The sequence below is a fragment of the Colletotrichum destructivum genome, chromosome 8 (genome assembly GCF_034447905.1).
Source record: "Colletotrichum destructivum chromosome 8, complete sequence".
Taxonomy (NCBI): domain Eukaryota; kingdom Fungi; phylum Ascomycota; class Sordariomycetes; order Glomerellales; family Glomerellaceae; genus Colletotrichum; species Colletotrichum destructivum.
The window spans coordinates 778,313-794,238 of record NC_085903.1 but is presented as its reverse complement, the minus strand read 5'-3'; the positions used below and the strand labels follow the sequence as shown (position 1 = coordinate 794,238).

Below are 15,926 nucleotides of genomic sequence, written 5' to 3'. Positions count from 1 at the left end.
CTCTGAAGTTTGGACTGTTCATCCCGCTCAGCCCTACCCCTACCGAGGCCGATCGGCATAGCATCGACTTGATGATATTCGATGTCATGACAATGTCGGATTCAACATGCTGTGTTTATTGGCCATCGTAGACTTGTGGCCAGTTTTGGGAATTTCCCTATGACTGAAATGTAGTTGAGCTTGATGAATTTTAGACATGGCAGTCTATGGTACTAAGAATCAAGATGTGGGCGTGACGGGCGCCCTGGCTTTGCTCACGTCCGGTTTGCGAACCTTCCTGAGCCAATAGACAGCCCACGGGACTCGTGCTCTCAGAGATGGGCACTGATGTCTCCATCCGCGGGATGTGGATGCTGTCTAGACCTGTTTTGCGGAGAATTGTAGACAATGATGTTTTGGGTTGTAGTTTTACCCGTGCAAGAGATCGAGAAGCGCCGCTAGGGAAACGAACCGTTGTCAAGGTTGTCTACAAACCCGGATGTCATGTTCTGAGAGGTTACGGACGCATCTGGCATCAATTGTAGATAGAAATAGCAATATATACTTGAGAAGATCACACCTATGTTCATCGACGCCGTACCGGTCCCCCATGTACAAAACTTTGCACTCAGCCGAGTTCCAACACCTTCCCAACAGATCCCATCATCTATCGAATTCGAGGTTCGGACAATCTACCCAACTCGTCATCACTCGACCAGAGAGGAATTCAACGGTAACCCAACCGCTCAGGCATCCGTCAGGACGACGAAGAAGCCGAGCGGGCAGCCCTCGTTGCTCTGGTAGAAGGAAAAGGTGGTGTCCGGCGAGCAGAGGCTGCCGGAAACCGTCACGCTGCCGGGCACGTCGGCCGGGATGCCGCACGGGGCGCTGTTGATGATCTAGAAGACGCCCAACGTTAGCCATCTGGACACCAAAAACAAAAGGCGAAACGCCAAGGGGAGGAACACTCACGTAGCTGTGGCCCGGGGTCATGGTCGGGGGCGGGTTCGGCGGGCTCGGGCCGGCGGCGGGCTGGCGGTTGTACGTCGTCTGGCCGGCGACGGCGCCGACGCCGATGGCGTAGCCGGTGAACTTGAAGGTGCCGGGCCCCTTGAAGTAGAACTCGCCGGGGGCCTGCTCCTTGGTCGGGAAGTCAAAGACGAGGTTGCAGATCTTGCCCTGGGTCTTGGCGACGGGCAGGTCGAGGTTGAAGACGGTGCAGACGTCCTTGGGGGTCACCTGCGCCCACTTGGTGGCCGGGAAGGCGTAGTTGGGCTTGCTTTTGGCGATGGGCACGAGCAGGCTGGTGCTCACGAAGGACTTGCCGAGGCTGCCGTCGGGCTGGACGGCGTTGGTCGGGCACGTCTTCTTGGGGGGGTAAATGTTGGGCTCGGGGGCGGCGACTGCGGAGAGGGCGAAGGCCAGGGCGCAGGTGATGGTGGCGACCTTCATCTTGGTGATTGGAGAGGGCTGGTGGGAAAGCTGGAGCGAGTAACTGAAGAGAGCTGAAGAGAGGACAGAGGTGCTCGGAGTTGGGGGTAGATAGGAGTTGATACTTGGACGCTGGAAATGCTGGATAGAGGTGAGCGGTTAGGAGGGAGTGATGGAGGGAGGAAATGGCTTCATATATAGCCGTCCATGTTGTGATTCTAATCGTGCTGTCGCCCGGACTCACGCTCTTGGGATTCGGCCTCAGAGAGGTCGAGGCTAAGCTTTTGTCTAGTTGAAAGCATACCATATTGCCCGAGTCTGAACGGCTCCAAGCTCAGAACTTACGGCGTGGCTTCGAGATTCCAGCCTCGAGACGGTGGGTTCGGCAGTGGCGGGCCACGCGCTTCGACTCCGGAGACACGGCCGAAGAGGGAACATAGTTTGTGCTATTGGTGTCCCCCCAGACTCCAGCCCACGCGGTCCCTGGGCAAGATCGCCGTTGGGGCCTTCGATAGTTCGCACGTGTGGCGCTTCTGGGAGATTCAGCTCGGCGTCTAAGCGCGGGAGACACGGCACAGATCGGTTCTATCCGGGGGGGCTTGGTCGGATTTTTTGCTGCTGCTACGCTGGATTTAGAAAATCGTTCGTTCCCTCGTGGCTCCAATGTTTGTTTACCTTTCTTTGGCTCTGGTTGCGCCGTGCATTCACATCCTTCACGAGAAGGGGCCACAGCCATGGTTGCGGACCTTGAGTCCGACGTGCCGGACGCCGTCGTGGCCGAAAATAAAGCAACCAGACACTCCCAGAGTTCACATCGTGGTTGAAAAGCCCACGAAAACTACTGGAAGTGTCTCTGGTTCTTGGGGTTGTACTTGTACTAGGAAGCTAGCGTTGACTTATAAGCCCCCGTGTTACCGGCGCCGGCATCACGTGGGATGAGGAAAAGAGGCGTTCGTTCACACGTCATTCAAGCCAGCCCATGACGATGACTATTTCAACTAGGAATTCAAGTTCATAAGCTCTACTCGTTATGAAAGATTGCGTTATGAGAGAGATCAACCAACTTTTGAAGTAAGGGGGCGATGAATGGCGCCAACGAGAGAAAAGAAGACAAGTAATTGCACTCCCCAAATCACTTACACACCACTGCCAGCAGCATCAACAAAATTGCAACATGCAGTTGTAGCAAGATACTAGCTGCATCGACCTTGTGCTTGCTAACGATGTTGAAGTTGTGGAGGAGTGGCGGTTAACCAGGCGGTATCACCTCACCCAGCTGCTCGCTCACCTTGCTTTGGATACAACACCTAGGTAATGAATGATTGGTCCAATCCATCCAACAATGGGGGCGGATATTCGGAAATCTCACCGCGAATCCCTTCCCCTGTGGCACACTCTCGTTACGGACAGAGGCAGGCTGCAAAGCAAACTTACCTGAATACGGGGTCCAACCAATACCAACAGCCAATTACCTGGGTGATGTTGATGCAGACATGGTATGGTGTATCATCGCGCAGGACGCCCGCTGGGAAGCCTGACGTGTAACAGTACTTGGACCAGTAGAATTCCCATGGGTGAAAACTGCCCTTACCTTGCGATTGCATGCATGCATGGAACTGTAAGAACACTGCCACAACCCCATGTAAGGTACCTACGCAATGATTTCAAGTTAATAGTTAGCAGTGAGTGCCCCCCGCTGCCAGCCCTCTTCTACCAGCTTTTCCTCTTCTTCCTCTTCCTCTCCCTTTTTTTTCTTTTTCAGATGTGTTACCAACTTGTCGAGCTCTATAGCGCCTGCCGCTGCTTGTACTATCAACACGCTATCGATCGCTGTAAAAGCCATGACAGGCCGGGACATTTACTACAACGTCGGACCATCTTCGTCAGCTATTGGTGTTGCGATCACCACCAAGGCTCTGCTTTTCCCATCCGAAATTTGAACAGAGCGCACGCCGAAAGCCCTCTTTTCCTCCTCCGCTACCTGAACAAAGCCTCTGAGCTGGGCTGAACCAAACAACATAACATACTTTATACATCAATCTATGCAGCCAGAATTCAGTCATGGTTCCCAAGGTAGAGTCGAAGGAAGGGATTCCTCCTAATACTTTGCCAAGCGGAAGCTTTCATCCCCGTAAGCGTTCCCGCTTGGCTTGGCTTGCCTCGGCCGTACAATGAGCTAAGCATTCTTCTATTCGATCAAAGTTTACCGGTCACTAACCATTCGTTCAGACGAGTTTCGTCTCATGAGACTAAAGCCAGCGGCCTCCGTATCATCATCCCCTATTATCATCGACATGTTCGTCCACGGACTCAATGAGCCAACCGTTCGGTATGACGCGCTCTCTTACACCTGGGGCGACGGTACCAAGCGCGATGCTATTACCGCCAACGGCCACCATCTGAACATAACAAAGAATTTGCAAGTGGCTTTACATCATCTCAGAAGACAAGATGAGGAGGTCTTGCTTTGGGTTGACGGTATCTGTATCAACCAAGACAACACAGACGAAAGGAACGCACAAGTTGCTCAAATGGGCAAAATTTTCAGGAAAGCCGATCAGGTGAGAGTCTGGCTGGGTGCCGAGTCTCAGACATCAGGAGCAGCAATGAGGATGCTTGAAGGCCTTGAAGGAGTCCAGTCATCCGAGCAGATTGTGCACAGGCTCGTCGCCGACGAGGACGCCACCCAGGCCCTCACGCTCCTTTTGCAAAGGCCCTATTGGACCCGTATGTGGGTTTTCCAAGAAATCGTCCTTGCTCGAGAAGCAACTGTACATTGCGGCTCGCTTTCGGCGAAATGGTCAACGTTACGTGCTCTGGACGATGTCACGGGTAATCCCGCTTGGTGGCAATATCCAAACACCCGTAAACCATGGATAACGGGACTCCGCAAGGCCGTCTTCCGCATCTCTCAGTTCTTCATCAGCCTAACGGACGCCCGAAATACGATCAATGTCTTGCATTCAACGAGGATCCTGCTAGCAACGGACCCCCGAGACAAGCTGTTCGCACTGATAGGGGTCAGCGACATGAGCCATTTGTCGAAGGCCGATTACTCAAAGCCAACCTGCGATGTCTACAAGGACTTCACAAGAAGACTCATACGCAAAGACGGAAACTTGGCAATCCTTCTCACAGCGGGGCCCTGGAACCCGCAGAACGGGGCGGACATTGGCCTGCCTTCTTGGACACCTGATTATCGCGGCATGAGCGGCGTTGATGTACGATATCTAGCCGCTAGTCACCTGGAGCATTTCAACGCGTCGAAAGGCAGCTATCACAACTATTCTCGCTCTGACTCGCTCTCGGGTCGGGACACGCTCATGGTCGAGGGAGTCATCTTGGATACGGTCAGTAAAACGGCCTTCTTGGGTACGGGGGAGTCAAGGCGCCAGTCGGTCATGGAAAAGTTCGACCCGGTCCGTCGCCACCCACGTCCAAGAGCAAGCCACCCCTTCAAGGTCTTGTTCGAAACAATGATTCTTTACAACGCCACCGTGTATGGCGACTACTTTGCGGGAACAACAGAGATCGGGAAAGAGAACAAATCCCGCTTGGCGCTTGGGTTCATTCATGACTTCAACAAGTTCTATCGAACACAACACTCGGCAACAAGAACAGGCAAACCTATCGATATAACTTCTGTTTTACATGGTGCTCGCGGAGCAGAGACATTCGAGCAAGCTGTCCAAGAGTATCACGATTTGCGAAAAACAGATCCTGCTACTCTGTATTGGCGCCGGAAAGAATACGTAACCAGGGTCGAGGGGGCCACAGACGGGCATCTGACAAACATTTTCTCCACTGCAGACGGGTACCTGGGCAGAGGCCTCTCATCCATCAGAGAAGGGGACATTGTGGCGGTTCTGTTCGGGAGCCGGCTTCCGTTTGTTCTTCGCAAGGCGGGAGAAAGCTCAACATACCAACTTGTCAGCCCGTGCTACGTCCCCGGTGTCATGTCGGGAGAGCTCATGGAGAGGGTGGATGGTAACAGTACCAAAAACCATGACGGTTGTTTGCCAGTGGAAACGCTCATTTTGGTGTAATTGGCTTTTCCATGTCACACAAGGTATCAGCAGTTGTTTGTTGAACATGGAGTCCTAATGAAATGTCTATTTCTGCTCATATAAACTTCTCATTCTCAAAGAGACCGAAAGCGTCTTTTAAGCTGCTAGTCGTCACTCCAAGACACTTGCCGTCGGCTGAATGACTCCTAGAGTTGCCGGCTTCAAATGAAAAGCAACTCTAGACTAACCTAAGCACGTTCTTCAGGCCTTCTAGAAGACGGTCCGAAACATTTTGTTCGTCTCATGTTGTTGCGACACCCGTCATCTTTTATCCATATCGGACGTCATGGTCACTGATATCCCCGTCGGCACACACCGAATCAGATCCGATCGAGACGAACATGATCCCTGCCGTCGCATTCCCAAACGAGAAAAACTATCCTGACGAGATCCACAAAAGAGCGGTTTACGAAACGCACTGACCCGGCTTGATGCCCACGCAGTGGATGAACTGCCGACTCGCGTGCCGCGCCGTGAGGTGAGCAAAGACTCGAGAAGGGGGCACTCGATGAGGTTTATCAAAGAGCGGAGGGCAACTGTTCATCAACCCCTTCAAGGGCCCAGGGGAGATAACACGGAAAGACTCGTTGAAAAAACAGCGCGTGCGTGGCCATCCTTGTTTGTTTGGTTTGCGAAACAAACTCGACCTTTACAAATCGCTGTCAAATCGGCTTCCCCCCCCCCTGCTTCGGGGATCGTTCCGAGTCATCCTTTCCATCCCGCCGGAATAAAACGTGTAATTCCGAGACCTGTTGGTAGTCTCTGCCTCTCAGGGCCCATTACTGTGTCGCCAGTTCGGGGATCTTCTCTCTCATCTACTGGTCCCCGTTTCCACTTTGTCTCCGTTCCCGGCTCCAGCAATGGCGAACTCTGGCATCTGCATATTACAAATGGGTCCCCTACTTACTCACCCATGTCTGCTTGTTTTTTTGCCAGGGGCGTTCCCGCTTTGCTATGCCGTCGGAGCGTCACTGATGGAAGGGTAGATCGTTCACTACTCAGGCTACTTTAAAACCCGGCTGGTGCCCGCCGTTTGTTCAAATATGCCGGTCCCTGGTCTTTCAGCTGTCTCCGACTTCAACAAGACACGAATAAAAGCAAGATACCGGAACCACCAAGCTCTCGATGACCTCCCCATTGGCATCCGAGAAACAGCAACAATCTCCTCGGAGGAGCATCGACACGTTATCGGGGAACCGGACGGCGACGGCGACTCCCGACGTCAACGTGGGCAAAGAGGATGACAGAAGCAACACAATTCACGATGGATCCAGCAGAAACGACGACTCTGGCGATGACAACGGCAACGCCAATGCTGACGACAACGACAACGGTCTCGCGCCGCAACGGTCCAACGCGTCTTCCGTCTGGGTCGCCGAGACCATGTCTCTCCCGCGCGAGGTCCTCTTCGTCATGATCTGCTGCATGGCGCAGTTCTGCACGCGTGAGTCGTTGGCCCTTGTGTCCCTTCCACTCACTCACTCCATACCCTCAACACCACATCAAGAAAAAAAGAAGCCCGAACCGAGTCAACTGACAAGATCCCCCACACACCCACAGAGGCCGCGTACATGGAGACCCTCGTCCTCCTCCACGTCATCGGTGGCTCCTTCAACGTCGACAGCCCGGCACGGCTCGCCTGGCTCGTCGCGGGCTACTCGCTGACCGTCGGCACCTTCATCCTCTTCTCGGGCCGCCTCGGCGACGCCTTCGGCTACAAACGCATGCTCATCATCGGCTTCTCCTGGTTCTCGCTCTGGTCTCTCGTCGCCGGCCTCAGCGTCTACGCCGACTTCACCCTCGCCGTCTTCTCGCGCGTCCTGCAGGGCATCGGCCCGGCCATCTGCCTGCCCAACGCCCTCGCCCTCTTCGGCGCCGCCTACCGCCCGGGACACCGCAAGGCCATGGTCTTCTCCTTCTTCGGCGCCGTCGCGCCCATGGGGGGCGTCGTCGGCGCCACCATCGCCTCAACGCTCGAGCTGGCGTGGTGGCCGTGGGCGCTGTGGGCGCTGTCCATCTGGCTCGCCGTCCTGGCCGTCGCCGGCTGGTTCATCATCCCGGAGCCCCCGGCCAAGTTGGGACCTCCCAAGGGGTTCAAGGCCATGTTCGTCGAGCTCGACATCCCCGGCGCCGTGACGGGCATCGTGGCGCTCGTGCTGTTCAACTTTGCCTGGGTCCAGGCGCCCATCGACGGGTGGAAGACGCCCGTCGTGCTCGTGCCTTTCATCCTCGGCCTCGCGCTCTTCGGCGTCTTCGCCGCCATCGAGTTCCGGTTCGCGCCGATGCCGCTGCTGCCCTTCGAGGTCGTCAACGCCGACGTCGGCTTCGTGCTCGCGGCCGTCGTCTGCGGCTGGGCGACGTTCGGCGTGTGGACGCTGTACCTCGTCCAGATCCTGCAGGAGGTGCGCGCGCTCTCGCCGCTGCTCACCTGCGCCTGGTTCTCGCCCGTCGTCGTGACGGGCGGGCTGGCCGCCGTCATCACGGGAAAGCTTCTGGGCCCCCTGAAGGTGCGGCCGCCCATCGTCATGAGCATGGCGCTCGTCGCCTTCACCGTCGGCGTCATCCTCACGGCGACGGCGCCCGAGAACCAGGTCTACTGGGCGCAGATCTTCGTGTCGATGCTCGTCATGCCCTTCGGCATGGACATGAGCTTCCCGGCCGCGACGCTGATCCTGTCCGACGCCGTCAAGAGGGAGCACCAGGGCATCGGCGCCAGCCTCGTCAACACCGTCGTCAACTACGGCATCGCCCTCGGCGTCGGGTTCGCCGGCACGGTGGAGGTGCACGTCAACAACGGCGGCCGCACGAAGGAGGACCAGTTCAAGGGGTTCAAGGGCGCGCTGTACATGGGCGTCGGGCTCGCGGGACTCGGCTTGTGCGTTGCCCTGACCTTCTTGGCGAGAGAATGGCGGCATCGAGGGGGCAAGAAGGAGAATGAGAAGGCTGCCGAAGACTAAGCTGGAAAGGAGAAGGCTTCGTGATGATCTCTGCCTATAGATGTTGGCTGCTCAGCGGTACATAGTTTAGATAATGATAATAACCGTAGACAAGACCCCTGAGGGAACGAATCCTTGGGGCTTTTCTAACTTGTCAAGACTCACTTCACCACCTCGTTCCCATAAATCGCTCCTCTCAGCGTTTTTGAGCGCAATGATGTCCATCACTACGTTGTACAAATAAACTCATTAACTACTATATATACAGTGTCTTTAATGCCGAAAGTCTACACGATCCAGGTTGACCCTTTCCCTACTCTGATCATCCTCAACACCAATACCAGTATCGTCATGGCCACCATACCGAGACCCGATAGTAGCTGCACTCCCAAATAGCTCCCGGTGGCCTCCAGAAGAGCGCCGGCAATGGGCGGCCCGGCGAGCGCCCCAAACGCGTTTGTTGTCGAGAGCATGCCCAGCCACGTGCCGTGCAAGCTGAGGTCCGGCACCAGAGTCGAGACGACGGTAGGGGGCAACGAGACGAGACCGCCGGATGCGAAGCCGTAGGCGAGGGCGAATGCCACGCTCCCGGCGCCGGTGCTCACGCCGAGCCAACACAGAGCCACGGTGGCGACGGATACGGACACACCGAGGAGGACGTTAATCGGCCCGTAGCGGCCGGCGAGCCAGGCGGGGAACAAGCGTCCAAAGATGGAGCCGGCGTTCAGGATGGCGACGAGGTAGTACGCCAGCCCCGACGTGTCCGAGGTGCCCTGGCCGGCCAGCCCATGGGTGAGAGAGTACTGCTGCAGGTAGTAGATGGGCGCCATGAAGGACAAGAAGTTGAAGAACATGGCCACCGAGAAGACGACGAAGGAGACGTTGCGGTAGGCGGATAGGTCCAGCATGACGCGACGGCGGCGCTGCATCTCGGTGCCGAGACCCCCCGGCTTCCGCTCCCGCAGCACGGCAAAGGCAAAAGCATTGGTGGCGAGGGAGATGAAGGCGATGACGCGCGTGGCCCAGGGGAAGCCGACGCGCGGGAGGAGGCCCTGGATGATGAGCGGGTAGACGACGCCGCCGAGGCCGCTCCCCGTGGCGACGACGCCGGTGGCGAGGGCGCGGCGGCGGGCGAACCACTGCGGGATGATGGCGACGGAGGGGATGTAGAGGCAGCCGGCGCCGAGGCCGACGCAGAAGGCCTGGGCGAGCAGGGTCTGCCAGTAGCGCGAGGCGAGGCTGGTCATGCACAGGCCGAGGAAGACGAGGGCGATGCCGGTGAGGGTCAGGCTGCGGAAGTAGCCGGCGTCGTAGAGGGGTCCGACGAGCACGCCGACGAGGAGGACGAGGCAGGACTGGATGGAGCCGATCCAGGCGATGGCGTCGGCCGAGGTGTGCTGCATGGTCGCCTGGTAGTAGGTCTGGAAGACGCCGTAGGAGGTGGTCATACCCCTTTGGGTGAAGAAGTCAGTGGGACAGGCACAGGCACAGGCACATGAGCAGGGAGAGAGAGAGAGAGAGAGAGAGAGAGAGAGAGAGGACGCTCGCTGACCATGAGTTGAAGAACAAGAAGAACGAGCCGGCGACTTGCAGCCAGGCGAGACGGCCGTCGTCCGGGGGCAAGTTGGCCAGCTCGACATTTTCGCCCACGACGGCCGTTGTGCTCTCTTTCGGGGGTCCCGGAGGGGGTTCCGAGCGCGGAGACGGAGCATCGGCCGTGGCGGTGATGGACATGGCCGCGGAGGGATGGGGGGGGAGGTTATAAGTCGACCAGAGTCCACGAACAACTTCAGATAAAGGGAACGAAATCTGATGTTGGACAACTCGCGTCTAGGCCTATTCCATTCTCGAGAGTCTGGAAGGGAACTATCGCTGCTGGTCACTGTGAGATAATAAGAGTCACATTTTCAAGCTACCTCGTCCACAATTCCGGTGCCGGGGCGACATTTTTTTCGAGTCGAGAGTGTCATGATGAAGCGACGCCCTGTAAGGCGCAATTGACATCGACATGGAAACATCGGGGACAGTCGACGACCCGACGAACCAACAGCCCCGCAAAAACAGAATCACGCAAGAAGAGATGTGGAATCCTCATTGTAACGGTGAGAGTAACTGCTGGTTAAGTTTGTGGAATAAAGGGTGATTTTCGCCTAAGACTCAGCCCGTTGGGGCCCATAAAGGTCAACCGTATCGATGAGAGGAGAAGGTGTGTGTATGTGTGTGTGTTTGAGTGAGTAATAGATAAACCCAGACTGGGGGGGGGGGAGGGTTGCCGAGAATGCGGAGAAGATGCCCGAAGCCGAAGCCGAAGTTCGGCATCAACTTCGGTATCAACTTCGGTATCAACTTCGGCGAGAAGGGGAGCTTGCTGACAACATGAACTGTATCTCGGAAACCCAACCGCGGTTGTAGCTAGGAACTTGCAAACCAAACCCTATTGCGACTGTGTCTCGCTTTCAAGTAACGTCTCCCCCCATCTTTCCTTCATTCTCGGCGTTCATGACACCGGCGTCTTCACCGCTCCGTTACCGAAAGAACGGCCGGCTCCAGGCCTGCGACCCATGTCGACGCCGCAAGGTCGCCTGTGACCACGTCAGTCCCGTCTGCAGCAACTGCAAGCGGCGCCGACGGGCTGAGCCATGTGAGTATACGGTCAGCACGCCGGCCCGGATGCGGTCCGCCCGTGCTGCTTCTTCGGCACAGACGACAACGTCTCGTTCGGCGAGTGTGACGGGTTCCGAGACCGTCGCCGAGCAACGATACGAGCATGCAACTGCATCCACTCTTGTCGAACAGCATGACCAACACCCAAGCACCAGCCCTCTCGCCCGAGACAAGGAGACTCTCACCCCGGGAGGACCAACGCGGGAGATGGGTGTCCGTGACACATTGTCTGGTCACCTCGGGTTCACTTCCTGGAGCGACGTGTACAGGGAGGTCGGGAATGGCTTGTCAGGCCACGACTTACAACATCCAGAGGGGGGCAGCCCAACTGACCAAGCAAACGACCAGAGTCTCGAAAGCCGGAAGGACACTGACGCCTCCGCCGCCGAAGATGCAAAATCCCTCGAGACGTGCCTCTCCGTCCTGCGCCAAGTCCCCCAAGAACACGAGGGCAGGGCCTTGTTCGACCCATACTCGGACCCCCACAACGCCTTCGTCCACCTCGTCTCCCAACGCGCCCTGGACTCCCTCTACGCCACCTTCGGCCGCCACCTCGGCCCCAACAGGGACGACGCACGGCTGTCGGAGCTCGCCCGCGTCCTGTGCCGCAACTCGGCCCGGCCCTTCTCCGAACACGAGCCCGACCCGGAGGCCTGGATGGCGCAGTTCACGGGGCCCAACCTGCGCTGGGAGATGCTCGGCGTCCTCTTCGTGTCGTGGGAGATGATGGCCAGGAGGCAGGGGCTCGCCCGTACCGAGATCGGACGGATGGGATACGGTCAGAAGAACAAGTTCCGGCAGTGCATCCTCGACTGCCTGGCGCTGGCGCGGCGGGCCACCGAGGTTGGGAACACCCTCTTGCTCTACCTTTACATCAGGAAGGCAATCATCGATTCAATAGTTTACGGGGACACTAGTAAGTCTTTCGAGGTCCTCTGTTTCATGTCGGGTTTTTCTTCTTTTTCTTTTCTTCCGCCTCCCAAAACATTCCCCCCTGCCTCTCTGGCATTGATGCATCCCTGACATGGTCCCGGGAACCAGGTCTCTCCATGTGGATATCCAGCGGCGAGATGGTGTCCCTCCTCACCTTCCTCGGTCTGCACGCCGAGCAGACGAAACAACCCTACAGGCCGACCCTTGCGTCCGAGCTGCGGAGGCGTCTGTTTCTCAAGGCCTTCAGCCTCGACAAGGTGGGCTCCGCCATCACGGGGCGGCCGCCCGCGCTAAGCCACCACTACGTCCTGACGCCGCTGCCGCTGGACATCGCGGACGACGTGCTGATGGTGCGGGACGGCGGGGGTGCCGTCGCCGCCGCCGCCGCCGCCCTCGACGCGGGGGGTTGGAGCCCGGACGGGCGGCTGTACTCGGTCACGATGTGGCGGGCGCGGTACGGGTTCATGCGCATCCGCGACGAGATCTTTGAGGTCGCGCTGGGACCCGAGGCCGCCATCTCGGCGGATGCCGTTCGGTAAGCAAGAAGGCCACCACCCATGATTGATCCTTTTTTGGGCCACGGGATACCTCACACGCGTTAGTTTGTGCTAACCAATAAACCCTTTCTTCCTTCTTGCCCCGCAGCGCCCTGAAAGTCAAGGAACTCGTAGCCGCCGCCGAGCTGCCGGCCGTCTTACGGTTCAGCGAGTCCGACGTGCAGGACCCCGGGGTCAGCGGCCGGGAACTCCACATGAGGCTGTTCATGCTCCTGGAGCACCTCCAGAACCTGTTCTTCATCGAGCGGCTGCTGAGCCGGTTCGATCGCGCCGGCAGGGGGGAGCTGCTGGCGGTCAGCTACAACATGACGTCGGCCACGTTGCTGTACTGGACCAACATGGACGGGCTCGGCGCGTGGGAAGATTTTAAGTGGCTTGTAAGTAGTGTATCGAACATTTTGAACCCCCCCCCCCCCCCCCCTTAAAATGCTCTCCTTTCTTTCTTATTTGCGCACTCACACACACACACACACACACACACACACATGTGTATGTGTGCTTCAACGCTTTGGGGCAACAATACTGACGGCAGAGACAGGTAATGGCGTACGCAGCCCCTGGCGGTGGCATCCTCTGCCAGGAACTCCTACAGCCGACGGTGACCGCCAGCAGCCACGTCGCGGTCACCGACAGGAACGGGAACCCCATCACCAGGTCCGGCATCGTGCAGGTGCTGAGCCTGCTGCTGGCCTTCTTGAAATGGGTCAGCCCGCGGGAGGCTAGCGGGGGCATCTGCGCCGGCTGCCGGCACATCGTGCAGCGTGTGCTGGACGAGGCCCTCAACGGCAACGTGGGGCCGGGCGACGGCAGAGGTGGCGGCGGCGGCGGCGGCGGCGGCTCCGAGCACGCCGTGGGCGGAATGGGATGGGACTCTGAGGTGCAGCTCGACTTCAACTTTGACCTCCTGGACACGTTTGAGTGGATGCGGCCCGAGTTCGAGTGGAGCGACGTCTCGCAGGTCTCGTAGTACTAGCTGGTAGTAGTACATAGTAGGTTGATACTGAAGGAGCATAGGAGGTTTGTCCAGGTCGACCATCGTCGATTGGTCAGCTTGGAAACTTAGAGATACTCATAATTCGGTCTCAAGAAATACACGAAAAACAATTCAAAGCGAAATAGATGAGGTTTAGAAAAAGGTTTGGAAGAAGATACACAGTCCCCAACTCTGTCCAAGGGTTGACATCCTGAGGGTGGGCGTGCTAATGTGGGGTACTTATTTTGTCAAGCATCCTCAACACTCAACAACCAATGGGTCGGTTAGCTCAGTTGGTTAGAGCGTGGTACTAATATTTCACCTGGAATGTTGTGTAATGCCAAGGCCGGGAGTTCAAGCCTCCCACTGATCACATTCTTTTGCTGATTTTTTGTTTTTGCATGGATGAAGACAAGTCCGTTGGTCTTTTTTTTCTCTTTTTGGCAGTTAATGATTTGTCTTCTTCTGATGTAGGTAGAGAAGGTAGGACAGGTAGTTAGCTGCAAGGTTCCTGCCCACGTTTAAAACAGACTGAACACACTGCCTAGGAAGAGTGAAAGACTTTAAAAAAAAAGAAGAAAAGGATGTGTTTTGACGATGTATAAATAAGAAAGAGAGCGTGCGTGATAACCGGCAGGATACATGCATGATGCATGCATACATATCTTCTGATCATCTTCTGAGTTGCAAAGGTTAATCAGAGATCGACTGCCATGTTCTTCATAGATTGATCTACCAGAGTTCAACAGCGTCGACCCCAGCTATATCTATGAATGGAAGTATATGCACATCTGACATCTGCCTTGATTGAAGTAGACTTGGTTGGGGATTGACATGAGCAGAGCGTAGAAGCGGTAGGATGAACGAATGCGCCCGCTTCTTCAACAAGCGCAACATGAGTTCTCCTACCTACCTACTACGCATACCGGAAATTTCAAAAGTTCGTTTTCTGTCTGCCAAGGCAAGTAAACGCTCCAGTGTTAGACTCGTTTGTGGGCCAGGGTACCAACTCAGAGGGCTGTGTGAAGGCGCTGCACCAGTGGCCACGATCCAGGGCCGAGGACGAGCGACGACGGAGCCAGCTCCGAGAACAACTCCGTCGGACCTTGACAACGGACGGGAGAGGGACAAAGTGGAGGGAGAGAGAGGCAGAGAGAGAGGAAAAATAAAAACCTGATTGAGTTTACCGGTGTTGATATTGCGGCGTTGCATCGGCCCCCGTTCCCTCACGGAGCAAACTGGAAATGAAGCCCTTGAGGGGGACGAGACGACCCTCGGCTTACACACTGGCCACCACGAGAACAGTTTGGAACAGCGATCACTCTTTCGCCTTGTCGCCAAAGATGCGAGCGAAGACGGCCGGCCTTATTTGCGATGGGCTCGAGAAATTGCAACAGTCTGGGGCAATACCAACGCGGCGGTCCGCTTCGAGGCTTCCCACGACCTATTCGCTGCAATTCTCGACTCTTGCATCACCATGGCGTTCGGCTCGTTCACGTAGAAGCAGTTAACACGGAGTTCCCGGGACGCCACGAGTAGACGACCAGGCATCACCCCGTCCGAGGTGTCGGAGCAAAAAAAGGGGGAAAACCCTAAAAAAAGAAAAACTTGTGGTGGAAGCTGTCAAAAACCTTAATGCCCACAACCAGCGTCGCAACGGCATGCAAGAGGAAGCCATCTCCGTTCGCGTGAACTCTCTGCACGAGGTACGGAAAAAAAGAGACCCTCACTGAAACATGCGGCTGGGCTGTGATCGGGGTTCCATGCGGACAGTCAGCTAAGCGCACCGATGATGCAGTACCGTCCGTCATTGGAGTGAGTGGTGGCCGAGGGAACACCAAATAACACAGAACCGGGTTTTCGGGTCCCCTCCCCCTCCCCCCTCCCCCCTCCCCGTCCCTTCGGACTCGAGACGCGCATACTGCTCATCGACTTGGCTGCATCACCGGGAAGGATTCGACTGGGGAGAAAGAGAGAGAGAGAGAGAGAAAGATAGAGAGAGCGAGCACCCATCATCGATTGGGCGCCAGGCAGCAGTTTACAGGAGCATCATTACAAAAAAAAAAACATGAGTGAGAAAGAAAAAAGAAAAAAAAAACCAAGAAAAAAACAGGAGCGGCTTTCAATGTCCGACACGTCGACAGCCAACCGATCAGTCGGTCTCACTTCCAGGTGTGTCTTACAGAACAACAGTCAGCAAACGAACAAGAGAACCGTGGAGCAGCAGGAGGGCCGAGCCCGCAAATTGGGCAGGGCAGAAACCGGGATGTTCTTCCTAGGGCTTCAATGTGGTCTGGTCTGTCCGTGCTCGCATGAACGAGTCGGCACCCCTCCGCTCGCCAACATTGGAGCATTGGGAACATTGGGTCCTCGCTCGCGCGAAACA

At 56.6% G+C, this 15,926-nt stretch overlaps 6 protein-coding genes across 6 annotated transcripts; 4 read left to right on the top strand and 2 right to left on the bottom strand.

Annotated features, from left to right (window-relative positions):
* Positions 1 to 725: 725 nt before the first annotated feature.
* CDEST_12101 (Putative ubiquitin 3 binding protein But2) lies at positions 726 to 1,431 on the bottom strand (the record flags this gene model as incomplete). Its single annotated transcript, XM_062928257.1, has 2 exons — positions 726 to 878; positions 952 to 1,431. 2 exons carry the CDS (start codon positions 1,429 to 1,431, stop codon positions 726 to 728), a joined length of 633 nt encoding a protein of 210 aa, XP_062784308.1.
* A 1,585-nt stretch (positions 1,432 to 3,016) lies between these two features.
* On the top strand, positions 3,017 to 3,473 carry CDEST_12100 (uncharacterized protein; the record flags this gene model as incomplete). The annotated part of the gene is made up of 1 exon (XM_062928256.1): positions 3,017 to 3,473. The coding sequence occupies one exon, from the start codon at positions 3,017 to 3,019 to the stop codon at positions 3,416 to 3,418; it is 402 nt and encodes a 133-aa protein (XP_062784307.1). The 3' UTR covers positions 3,419 to 3,473.
* Position 3,474: 1 nt separating this feature from the next.
* CDEST_12099 (Putative heterokaryon incompatibility) lies at positions 3,475 to 5,541 on the top strand. The gene has a single exon (XM_062928255.1). The coding sequence runs from the start codon at positions 3,654 to 3,656 to the stop codon at positions 5,454 to 5,456; it is 1,803 nt and encodes a 600-aa protein (XP_062784306.1). The 5' UTR covers positions 3,475 to 3,653; the 3' UTR covers positions 5,457 to 5,541.
* A 905-nt stretch (positions 5,542 to 6,446) lies between these two features.
* Positions 6,447 to 8,620, top strand: CDEST_12098 (Putative major facilitator superfamily, MFS transporter superfamily). Its single transcript, XM_062928254.1, has 2 exons — positions 6,447 to 6,921; positions 7,038 to 8,620. The coding sequence occupies exons 1-2, from the start codon at positions 6,603 to 6,605 to the stop codon at positions 8,432 to 8,434; spliced, it is 1,716 nt and encodes a 571-aa protein (XP_062784305.1). The 5' UTR covers positions 6,447 to 6,602; the 3' UTR covers positions 8,435 to 8,620.
* Position 8,621: 1 nt separating this feature from the next.
* Positions 8,622 to 10,612, bottom strand: CDEST_12097 (Putative major facilitator superfamily, MFS transporter superfamily). Its single transcript, XM_062928253.1, has 2 exons — positions 9,966 to 10,612; positions 8,622 to 9,865 (listed from the first exon to the last, which is right to left on the bottom strand). The coding sequence occupies exons 1-2, from the start codon at positions 10,145 to 10,147 to the stop codon at positions 8,701 to 8,703; spliced, it is 1,347 nt and encodes a 448-aa protein (XP_062784304.1). The 5' UTR covers positions 10,148 to 10,612; the 3' UTR covers positions 8,622 to 8,700.
* Positions 10,613 to 10,798: 186 nt separating this feature from the next.
* CDEST_12096 (uncharacterized protein) lies at positions 10,799 to 13,674 on the top strand. Its single transcript, XM_062928252.1, has 4 exons — positions 10,799 to 11,993; positions 12,119 to 12,545; positions 12,656 to 12,944; positions 13,106 to 13,674. The coding sequence occupies exons 1-4, from the start codon at positions 10,913 to 10,915 to the stop codon at positions 13,532 to 13,534; spliced, it is 2,226 nt and encodes a 741-aa protein (XP_062784303.1). The 5' UTR covers positions 10,799 to 10,912; the 3' UTR covers positions 13,535 to 13,674.
* Positions 13,675 to 15,926: the final 2,252 nt, after the last annotated feature.